Source organism: Paramisgurnus dabryanus, chromosome 10 (assembly GCF_030506205.2).
Source record: "Paramisgurnus dabryanus chromosome 10, PD_genome_1.1, whole genome shotgun sequence".
In the NCBI taxonomy this organism is placed as follows: Eukaryota; Metazoa; Chordata; class Actinopteri; order Cypriniformes; family Cobitidae; genus Paramisgurnus; species Paramisgurnus dabryanus.
In genome coordinates, this window is record NC_133346.1 from 17,650,893 (window position 1) to 17,663,252 (window position 12,360).

At 38.8% G+C, this 12,360-nt stretch overlaps 1 protein-coding gene across 2 annotated transcripts in view; it reads right to left on the reverse strand.

The window, feature by feature from the left end:
• ppp3ccb (protein phosphatase 3, catalytic subunit, gamma isozyme, b) overlaps positions 1 to 9,903 on the reverse strand; it is a 28,141-nt gene extending 18,238 nt beyond the window's left edge. For both annotated transcript variants that reach the window (XM_065290503.2, XM_065290502.2), the window contains exons 1-2: positions 9,541 to 9,903; positions 1,755 to 1,952 (exon numbers count right to left, since the gene is read on the reverse strand). In XM_065290503.2, the coding sequence (XP_065146575.1) occupies positions 1,755 to 1,952; positions 9,541 to 9,592 (250 nt within the window). In that variant the 5' untranslated portion in view covers positions 9,593 to 9,903. The remainder of the gene's footprint in view (positions 1 to 1,754; positions 1,953 to 9,540) is intronic.
• Positions 9,904 to 12,360: the final 2,457 nt, after the last annotated feature.

Here is a 12,360-nt window from a genome sequence, read left to right on the forward strand (position 1 = left end):
TATAATGAACTGATACTCTTAGAAAATTCCAACAATATATAGTTTGTCGTGATTGGATAACAATTCACATGCAAAACAATGAAGTAAATGTAGGCGTCCCGCTGGCGGGACAGAGACATTTTGCAGGATAAATATGTATGTCAGAATGCTTGAGAGCGAGTAAATCATGGAGTCATTTTGATATTCAGCTGGAGTAACCCTTTAAATTATTTGAATACACTGAATGTGTATTAGGATGGGAGCTAATTCAACCAGCAAAGACATTTCTGGATGCAGTTCAAGTAAAGACAACATGTTCGAAGATGTTAAGGCTATGCCATCTTAGGGTGCAAAAATACTAACCACTAAAATGCACAGATATAGGCCCCCTCAAAACAGCAGAACGAAACATTGATAGTAGCCACCACACAGGATGTGGCCAAACCATTTCCTCTTAAGTATTCACAGGGTGAAAAGTTGTCAGAAAGAAAACGCAGACAGAGAAAGGCCTTCTCGATTATCCAAGCCGCATTTTACAAGCATCGTCTTTTAATGTCGTCATCTTTCTTGTGCGACCCAATGATTATTTGCAGGGTCTGGTTAGGGTGTTATGAAATACAAAAGTGTGTAAGGAGGTCTAGGGCGAGTGTTGGGGGTTTCCTGTGGCCTCCGCAGGGGGAATTAAAATCAGGCAGGTGTCGGGCGGCTGGGATTGGGGGGGTGCAAGAGAGAGAGCCCTAGGACACAACTGTTTCTCTGACCTTTATAGAGCAACCGTATTATATGTTGCTGTGGAAAACTATCTCCGTATGAAAATAATCACGCTTTTCTCGCTGGCTTGAGGATTAGGTCAGGGTCAGGAATAATCTAGAAGATTAAGAATGATATCAGAGACACTCGATCAAGTGACCACTGAACCTTGAGGGTGCAAAAATGGTGATTGGATCTGCAAAGTGGCAACTATTTTAACTTCGAACGATTGTGTTAATACAAAAAAAACTTGAATACGCATAAATATAAATGAAATAAAATGCAAAAGGAACTGAATTTGTGGCAGCATATATTTTATATTACATTTGTTGATGTTTTATAATAGAAAGAAGGGAAAAAATAAAGGTGGCATGAGCTACTGTGCAATGCAACATACTTTACATATCAACAGGATGTCTGAACTATTGCTGCATTAGCACTTAAAGTGTCTGTTAAAGTGCAAACAGCTTTACTGTAAAAAGGAGCATCTAGTTTTGTTTTGCAAAAGTCTAACCAGACCGAGCTGACATTTTTCTAACAACTTCACTTGGAGCAAGCATTATCTCACCCAAACCTATGATGTTACCAGCTACTGGTTTGAAACTTGTAGGGCTGATGCTGATGTAGGTGCAATTATTTATAAACAACCAACCCTGTTGGTGGTAAAAGGGCATGAGATAATGTTCATCACGTAACATAACTCAAACTGTCCAGATGATTCACCTACAGTTTCAAATGAATCACCGGAAACCAAACGGACACATTTTAACTTTTAGCTAACTCTTTTTTCAGTGCTACAGTCAGCATCAGAGGAATCAGGTGTGTAGGCGGGAATATTTGGAAGCGGACATTGACTCTCTGTGATTGGAGAGCATTAGGTGTGCTAAACGTTCTGTGAAACCCTGTGAGAACCACATCCTGGATGTAGATGCCTCGCTCGTGAATCACGACAGGTTTGTCGTGTCACCACATGATGAATCATCAGAAAAGACCAAAAACGGGGGGGGGGGGGGGGGGGGACCTACCTGTGATAGGAGCCTCAACCTCAAGCATGCACTTCTCTTGGCGGAGGATGTTGGCGCCGTCGTTGATGATGCGTAGGGCCGCATCCTCCTCTAGACGGCCCTCTTTCACCAGGTGGCTCTTCAAGAGTTCCACTTTGGGTTTGCCGTCCTCGTACAGCTCTTTCAAGGTGAGCCGCGTCGTGGGAGGGTACGGCACAGCTGTGAGAAAGAAGAGGAGACTGATTCTTAGTCACAGGGAAACCCTACTGGCAACAAAACCTGGTGTCACTGTTTACAGATTAAGAAACATTTAAAGAGGTCAGGCGCAAATCCCTCGAAATGCATCTAACATGTTTCTTTAAAACAGATGTTTTGTTTGTGATTCATTACTATTAGATTTAACAATAAAACGATAACAAACTAATTTACAATAAAGTTATAAAAGAAAGGAAACCTTTATTAACAAGCGTTCTTTTGTGCTTTCGCTTTTTTATCATCCTGTCAATCATCACACCATCATGCTGTCTTCACTCCCACTGCCCTGTGCTGCGCAAATACCTTTTATTCAACAAAGCTGGTTGTGCTGTGTGAAGCAGATGGTTGTGACATCACATACAAACTAATCAATAATGACATTTGTTGATTGCTATTTTCATAATCAATTATTATCGATAAGTGGTTGAAACCCTACATGCAAGCAAAAATGTCACCAGTCCTTTCTAAATAAATGTAAAAGACTTAAAATTTGGTCAATATCCTAATATCTTTGGTAAACCTCATTTAGGTAAAAACCCTTTTACGCGCCCCATTGTTCATTCAATAATTTGGCTGTGCACTTAAGAGGACTTTGCTGAAAAATCGTCATGGCATTTAACGGATTCTGCAAACAAGGTATTTCTGAATGGCTTGAGACTGGGATTTAAAGCGAAAGTATTTGATGAACGTGCCGAGAGTATTCGGTTAATATCATTATCATATTTTTGACGGAGGTGACGTTTAACGGCTTTTGCATCTGGGCTCTTGATTTGGTCTGTTTGGATTGTGTCAAAGAACCGTAACTGAGCAAGTGGGTGAAATTAGACTTATGAGGTGTCTTGAAACATTTTGATTAAAAAAGTAAATGCAAAGTAAGAGTATCAAAATAAACAGCATACAATTACAAAAATCTCTTCATGTACTATTTTGCACATGACTTCAAATGACATCATACCAACCAATTATTTTTTTTCCACATTTAAGGGGAAAACTTTCATTACCGCAACGTGTCCATGACTGGATTTGGGTTCTTTGACATGAAAATATTTATAATGAAAAAAATCAAAAAAATAAAAAGCTTCAGTGCATGTTATACTATAACATTTACAGTAAAGAAACATGTGGTATTTGGTGATCATTGGTAAATATAGAGACAATAATAAGGAATATAAATGTGTCAAAGACCAATTTCTCATCCTCCGCAACAATTTTTAATCATTGTTTAAGCCCTCAAAGAACTAACCGTTTCAAAAATTGTTGGAAGGGACAAAATTGACTGTGACACTCAAGATGGCTACCAGGTAAGCAGTTCTTATTTTTTCTTCATGAAATTTTGTTTGTTTTAGTACCTAGACAACTTTTTAGTTCTCATTACCAAAACATGAGTTTGTAAATGCATATATTTAATGTAATATCATGTTGCGGTAATTATCATTTTTATAATGATAATCTAAAAAATGTAAATAATTCTATAGGAAATATGTTTTAAATCCTCTTAAAATAATGGTTATAGTAAGTTTAGACCTTAATCTTATTTGTGCAAAAAAAAAAAAAAAAATGGCTTCAAGGGCTTTTTAAAAATTCTGATGCTGGACACAAAAGTATGGATTTTGTAAGAATCACCCAAGTGCTGCACTATTTAACCCTTGTATTGTTTCAAAGTAGTATCAAAGTATCAAAGCATACCATAATATCTGCTTACAAATGTGTCTGCAGTCCTACAGATTCACCATAAAAATACAGACGGTGTGTGATAAAAATGCAGAACCAAAAGCAAAGCTAAAATTATTTTGCTTTGTTGCTACTCTTAACATGACTTCAGGTTTCATATACTTTGAGGCTTAAATTCACAACAAGAGTTTTCTAACAATTTTATATACTAGATAAATAACTATGTCTAACTTATCCTAGCCCATGCAAAACTCTCACACCCAAAAGAAGCTTAAACCCAAAAGTGTCACATTTTTTTGGTAGATACATCTTGGGTCCTTCAAAGTGAGTGTATGTATTATTTCCCACTCATTTCATCAACAAACAAAAATCTGATCTGCAAAAAAGCTGCTTAGAAAATGAAACCACATCATTCTGATCAAAGTAACTGCAATAGTAATACTAACTAGTTGATCTTCACTTTAATATGCTTCCCCAAATACAGAAACATCAAACCGATGACAACATTTTACAAAAATAACTTCATTTATTACTCAATCATCATTGAAAACTGAAATCATTTGCTCAGACGCTACCTGAAAATGCAACACTAAGCTTTATGCTGAGCTCATTGCCAGAAACTAAAAACGAAACGTATTCATGGTAACTGTTATTACCGTTATTGGTCAGGATTTGGGACTCTCCCACAAAGCAAAGTGGGTTATCAGAACACATATGGCCACAGCTGGTCCCACCCCTTCTCCCAAACAAAGCGTCTAGACCTTGTTAAAATGATACAGAGCCCCTAGCTGTTGTGAAGAAGACTGCTTAAATAAACCCTTAACAACCCAGGGCCTAGGATTACACATTCAGGCAACAGGGATCACTCCGGCGGGTGGCACACAAACAAATGCCTGCTGAAATTACTCCTGCCCGATCTTTGAGAGCTATTTTCAGTCGTAGGAATTCCACATCATCTAAACTTGTTCAAGAAGAGCTGGGAAGTTACGGTCAGGGTGGGGTGGAAGCCCAGCTGTTGGCAGTGTTGTGAAATCCTCTCCGCCAGGGTCACAGGCCAGGTTGGCAATCCTCACGCTCTAGAAGAATGTGGGTCTGGCCAACAGCCATGGCTTCCAGCACTGGGACCACAAGCATGATCTGCCACAACAAAGCTTTAGGCTCAGATGACTATGAAGTTTTCAGGGACTCCATTGGTGGAATCCAATTATCAGTTTGGGTTAACACAACTAAGATGATTTTTGGAGCCTCTTCACAGAAAAGCAAATGAGAAGGCGTTGGTCTACGAGAAGGCTACGTGCCAGGATGAGGAAGAGAAAGGTTGAATCTTTCACGCATGACAGAGTAAAGAAAGGACACCTGCTCATTTGCCTGTTTTAACTACTAAAGCAGTGATGGGTCTATTACACAGCTTGAGGGTTGACTTCATCTCTCTCTCTGTGGACGACAGTGAAAATGTGTAACCTCTCAGTATGGCAAATTTGCATGTGAAATTGAAGCCTGCAGGACGGAAGGAGGATTTTACTATCAAAGTATAATAAAATACGCATTCACTCAGCAGCGAGTGGATCGTTTGCCGCCTGTAAAAGACATGTGATGTAACCCAACCTAATGAAAGAGAGATTTTTAAAAGAATAAAAACACCCAAGTTGTTGCTCATCAAAGCTCCATCGGCAACTATCAAGATCAGTTTGTTTATGTGATATTAACCTGACACTTTTCTCATCGGACCGCATGTAGATTAATAAGGAAGCTAGAAATGTGTAACTTCCTGTCCCGGTCTAATCTGTGGTTTTATCTCAAAAACAGTCTTTTGACTATTACAAAATATCCTTCTTCAGGCTTTTCATCCCATTCAATGGACTTTTGAGTTTCTTGGCTAAGTTGATGAGTGCTATCTTGGGCTGTACATGCAAACCTACAGCGACGTAGCGGTGTAACGGTGAGAGACGGACCCGGGGTCCGTTAATCATGCATGAGGACAGAATAATTACACAAGCAGGGTGACGCTGACCCTGACAGCTCTAGTTTCTATCTGTAAATAAGCCAAAAGGTCAAAACATCAAATTCACTGTCAGCCTGACAGGGGTCCAAAACATTTTGCAGACACACCCATCACCAGGTCATTTCTAGGTGACATGGATTAGATAGTGATATGATTTCAGGCTGGGTGGGGTGTTAAAGTTGAGCTAAAAGCTATACTTGCGATTTCCCCACCTCCCGAAAAAGGCTACGGAAAGCAAGATTTTCTCCTTTCTTTTATACATTAATGACAAGAGCCAGGTTTAGTTATTCAAAAATTAAACTGAATAAGATATTTAAGAACATACATCTAGATTTTGTTTTGATTTAGAGATGTTTGTTTGACAGTGGATTGTGGAAAGATGAGCACACCGCAACTGATTTATTACTTCAAAAAGTCACGTACAGTCAATTTTAGATCGATGCAGATAGCAGACAGCAAGACAGAAAGAGTAATGTTTTCTTTTCGCAGAAAAAAAATGCTAAACCAGCAGTGTTGGGGCTAGTTACTCAAAAAAGTAATATATTACGTATTACATATTACTCTCAAAAATAGTAATGCCTTACTTTACTTTATTACTCCCTGGAGAAAGTAACTAGTTACATTACTAGTTATATTACTAGTTACATTTTTTTTCTGGACGAGAATGTTTATTTGGGCAAGCCACTGCCAAGAGAATGCTGGCTTCCTTACCTGCTACCGGACGCGGGGCACAGCGTTCGGAGAAACATTAAAGAGTGTGCACTTCACCGTCAAGTTATTTTTCTTCCGTTGAACATAATAAAATATGACTGAATCTCCACCCGTCGAAACTAGCTTTTGTTTGCTGGGAACCTTCCTCTGAAAAAGAGCTTGCCGTTGTTGACGCTTCCATTTTCCCGATCTGTCTTTGAGTGTGCCGCTGCCGCTCTGTGCTGCTGGCTGCCGGGTGTCGACCAATCGGTGATGGTAAATGATACCTCGTGCCAAACTTAGACCAATCACTGTTCCATTCACGCCCTCCTCCCCTTCCCTTTTGTTCTCTGTGTTTTGTGCCTTGTGTGATGAAGGTGCTACTGGCGAATGTAACTCAAGTAACTAGCTTGGGAAAACTGTAATAATATTACCATTTTCAGACGGGTAATGCCTTACACTACTAGTTACTGAAAAAAGTAATATTATTACAGTAACTAGTTACTTTGTAACTAGTTACACCCAACACTGTAAACCAGTAAGGCAGGGTAATATATCTGGTAGGATTGTCATGCACATCTCATCAGTAAAGCCGGTTCGGTGTTTAGTAGTAAATCGCCATGACCTGCTTTCAGATGGAGAGGCATTTACTACACAGACAGAGCAATAGTTCACTGACAAGCTAGGCAAGATCGCATTCATAATCGTGGATGAATCACTAGCGATAATGAATGCGATCGTGCCTAGCATGTCAGTGAACTAGGGCTCGGTTTAGTAAATGCCGCTCCATCTGATACAACTAATCACCGATCTGGCTTTACTAATTAAATGCGCATAACTTTCTCATCCGATATATATCGCCCAGCCCTATAAACCGGTATGTTGTAAATTGTTTTTATTTGTGTGTGTGTGTGAATCTTCAATATTGTGCAGCACAACCCTACTAAAGAGTTTTCTGCTTATTTTTTTTATGTGCGAGTCTAGTGTGACATGTTGTCATTGTGAAACAAGCAAGATTTAAACTTTTCGTGACAGGCAAAACCATCTCAACAAAGTAACACTTGATCAGGTTTGCAACTGTCTGTCATTCAGCGAAATGCAAGCAACTGTTTGATTTGCTCAGCTGGAGAAAGTGAAAAGAGAGCTGTGTGGAAACGTCTAGCAACTAATCAAAGCTTTTAAAGGCACTTAACCACCATCCTTCCTCCGCCTCAGTCTCATTGTTGCGAGCACGGCCTTGCTGATGAGTGCTTTGTCGAAAAAACTGCATTGAGATCCTTGATTCCCCACGCTCCGTTCTTTAGCTGTGGGAGGACTCATCAAGACGTGGCCTTGGCGAAAACCTTAACTCCCACTCAACACTTCAATCACGCTGGAGCTTATTCTCAAAGAGCCTGCAGTCCGTCCAAACATAAGCTATTATCATTTACCTCACGAAAACACGTTTTCGTGGTTAAACAACATCAGTATGCTAATCTAAGCTTATGTAAGGCTAATTTTAGACTTGATTGCTGGATTAATTTCATCAATACGATGACTGATTCAATTATTCAATATAATTAATCTTTATAGGAAGTCTTGCGTCAGAAAAACACTTTTTTTCAAGCCAGATCATCTCGGAGGTGGTTGTAAAATACTGACGTCTAACCGGCAAGCACTCAACACTTTTGATTATGCAGTAGTGGTTTCAAGGTGCTAACAATCTACAATTAACACTTGCATCAATTTCACGGACGTTATTCCCTATCCGGCTTCCTCGCACTTTGTACGATTCTCCTCCTATATACACACACGTCAAACTTACAGCTACGCGTCTGCCTGGCAACCACAGACGACAAAACAAATCCCTAGCAAAATGTTTCTCAGACAGTCTGCAATTACGCATTCGTGTAGAGTAAAATCCAGGTGTTGGAGTGCCTTTACTGAAAGGAGGCATTCAGTGAAACCTGGAACCAATTTGGCAGCATATTGGGAGAAATACTCCTGTTCTCGCAAATCGGGAATCACAGAATTGTGGACAGAAAAGACGCTTGTGTGCTATGGTGATTTTTCACAAAGGCTTAAATTTCGGTCTTGTACATTAAAGTGTCCCCCTTGAAAAGAAGCCCAGTGACACCAGCTCATTACAGAGGCCAATTGAGTTGGATCAGTCGAGACACAGCTGAGCTGACGCTACCGCAATAAGGGACCACAAAGGAAGAACCGGCTATGTGTCAGTGGACCGACCATTTTTAATCAAAGGAGTCAGAGATCCCTGGGTGCTTCAATATCCATGAAAACATAGACCTAATGATCCAATTAGAGTATTTCTCTACTGTGTCTCCATCCATCGGCATACAAAATTCCCTCGAGTCTTTGATAAGGAGCTGATGCTTACCTAACCTCTAGAGTAAGATTATACGTATTGGGTTAACTGGGATTACACAGAGAACTTCAATTAGTTTAGATCTACCACAAACAAGGTATTTGTGGAAGATCGCACATGCAAGTCATCCAGGCAGTTCAGTTGTGTTGTGACATTTTGCATATATTCTCTGAATTTAACACTTTCATAATAAGAGAGTCATCACTGATGATGCCTTGAACTAAGCAAGGATGCAAGTAAGGGGACCAAAGCAGGTACACTACAAGGCATGTGAAGCAAAAGACCTTATTGTTTTTGGAAAAAGTCTTAAAATGTACTCAAAATAGGCCTAATTATTTAATCAATAAAGCAGAATCCTTATTTCCAAACTAGTTTAGCAACCACCATCTCAATTAAATTATGAATTATTATTTTCCACATGCATCAGCGCCCAATTTCACAAACCATAGGGGCTTAGCATATTCAACTCACAATCATGCAACCCCTCGGGAGTCTCTATGAAAATGATATGCTAATAACAACTTCCAATCTACGTTTAACACAAAATCTTATAGCATCAATGGTAGAGAGTTGCTAATTTATGCTACCTCGTCCAAGACAGCCTGACCCAACCACCTGTCAAATCAACCATCAACATGTGTGTCACTAAAATAACAGACTGACCAAGTTCTCAAACACAACACACGTCCACGCTCGCTTATATTTCAATTACACTCAACTTACACAAACTGAATGTCACCCGTCAGCTAAGTTACCACGGCTAGCTAACAGAGAACCAGATGAACTGAAACAAAATGCAAAAAAGTTACGGGAATACAATTTACCTTTAACCAGCCGTTCGGTGGTGGATTGTTTATTCTGCTCCTTCCCCGACATCCTTCAGTGTCTCTCGGCAGAATAATTGTAATTCCTACGTGTAGCTTGAACCCGGCTAGTCCGCTAGCTCGGCTAAGCTACTGACGTTGCGGTGCGCGAGGAAAAAAGTCCCGACCGCTCCGCTGTGAAAGCGGGGAAACCGGGTCACAGAGCTCGTCTGGGTCGCTTTGTTGATATGTACACTCAAACGGTGAAGGGAAGGGGGAAAGGGGAGCCCACTGTAGCGGCAGAGTTTTATTTTCTGCCGTGTCTGTCCTTCGGCTTTGCTCACACAGGCGACCCAGCTGCTGTCAATTTCTCAGAGGGAGGGAGAGGCGGGGGTAGTAGTGAGGACTCGATTCAAAAAGAGTCGATTCCTCGACTCTCAGGAGCCCTAGTAGGTTTAAGATTCAATGAATTGTAGTATTATTTTTCTAGTTATTTATGTATGTCTTACAGGCAGTAAGGAAGTAAAACTTTACACACTTTCGTATTACAAAATAAAGCGGATGGACATGGTGAAATATTGTTCACATTGTTAAAGCATTCTTATACATATTTACACAATTTAAAATGTACAATATATTTACAATGTAACAAATTAAAACAAGAAATAAAAGCAACGGTTTAGAGTGGAGTGGTTAGAGTAGGAGTCGACTCCGGTATAGGAAATGATTCATTTTTTCTTAATATCGTTTAAACGGGTTGTTGATTGGCTTAGACTATTGAATTAGAGCTCAAAATACCAATCACATGCTAAAGACTAAACCTGTGGGCGGGACACCTGAACAGCGGCAAATGTTTGGTTTTGTGTGATGTAGTACGCTCTCGTTTCACGTAAATATTTTTTTGTTGTAAGAGAATGAAATACAAATAAATGCAATTTCGACCTATTCTATACAATTATATAATACTACAGCATTCACTATTGTAAACTGTATTATACTATATTATATTATAGTAATTATACTATGATTATTATACTACATTGCACATACAAATTTATGATTATATGGGGTACTATATAGTATCTAGTAATTTTACTACAGTTTACTATAGCAAAAACTTTAGTGTTTTCCACGGATTTTTCCCCCAATTTATAACAAGATAGTAACAAGGGAATTGTGTTGTTGACAGTTCAAGGTAAAGTTGTGAAATGTCTCTAAATTTAATTTATTTGGCTTTTACACTAAAAGTGCATGAGCTGTTATTTACATTTATCCATTTAAGACGACTTTATCCGAAGCTGTTTATAAATAAGACAGCATGAACTTTGTCATAATTAATGGAGTCGGTTCTATCGACTCATACGCCTGGATTCGTTTAAAACACGGAAACGGAATCGCACCCCTCTGGGCTACGGACTGGAGTGTGAGCGGAGCGCGAGAAGAGCAGGGCTCTGTCCGCGATTCTGGTTGGTGATGCTACCAGTTTTGGACAAGCGACCAAAGCCCCGTTAATATTAACAGTTTATCCTAGTTTGCATATATACTCGACCTAATTTTCTGTGCCGCGCTGCTTTGTTTTTTGCCATTTTTTCTGATCATCCGCCTCGTCTTTTACATGTGGATTAAAGTGTACCGCATACTGCAAAAATGGCGGCTTGTGTTTCGCGCACAGAATTGTGGGTAGTGTAGTTAGACGTGCTTCCTAAATATTAAAAGAAAATAACGCTATAAAGAACTGAGTCTGACTGAGATTTTCTGGGAAATATTATGTACAATACATGTATGCAGAGACACGCAGAAAAGGAAGACAAGAAATACGACAGAGAGGCAATAAATAAACTGGTAACACTTTACAATAAGGTTCATGAGTTAACTACAAAGTTAACATAAATTAATAATGAACTGCAGTTATACAGCATTTATTAATTTTTGTTAATGTTAATTTTAACAATTAGTAATACTTTATTAAAATCTTGTTAAAGTTAGTTAATGCACTGTGAACTAACATGAACAAACAATTAAAAGCTTTATTTTTATTAACTAACATTAACAAAAATGAATAAATACTGTAACAAATGTATTGCTCATGGTTTGTTCATGTTATTTAATACATTAACTAATGTTAACTAATGAACTTTATTGTAAAGCGTTACCAATAAACGTATATAGGCCTACCAGTAAAATATAGGTCTAGGCCTATAAACACGCACATACACATGCAGGGCTACACGTTCAATTGAAGAAAGCATGAATCGGATGTTTTTTATAATAAAGAGATGGTACTATTTTTATATATACTATTTAATGTAAAGATTGAATTAATTTGAGTAATAGCCAACATTTTAACTTTAGGCTACTGCATGACAGTGTTCACTGTTAAAAAATATACTGTCTTAATTCAGTGTGCTCCATGGTGCAACTGTGGACGTAAAAAATGGAATAAGTGATTTTGAAGCTATCCAGGATTCACCACCAGAGAGCGACCTTCTACAGCTCAAAAATTGGACTGCATGGACGTCAAAATGCCAGCATGATGACTTGTTAATGTAACTGTTTAATTGGTTTAATGGTCCTAAATCTATAAACAGATTTGAACAGACTTCGCTCAAAGGTTTTGAGTCATCAAGTTTTTAAACAGGTGTTAGAGAGGATTTTTAATTCTGCAGACCCTGAACTCTGTAAGGGAAAGATGTGAGATTGTTTAATGTAGGCTAATCATAGTTTTGCATTTTTAAATGTTTTAAAACTGAGAGAACTGCATTTGGGTGACACACGTATTTAGTAACAATAGTAATCTGACTTTTATAACATAACAAACATTATTGCACATAGAAATGAATA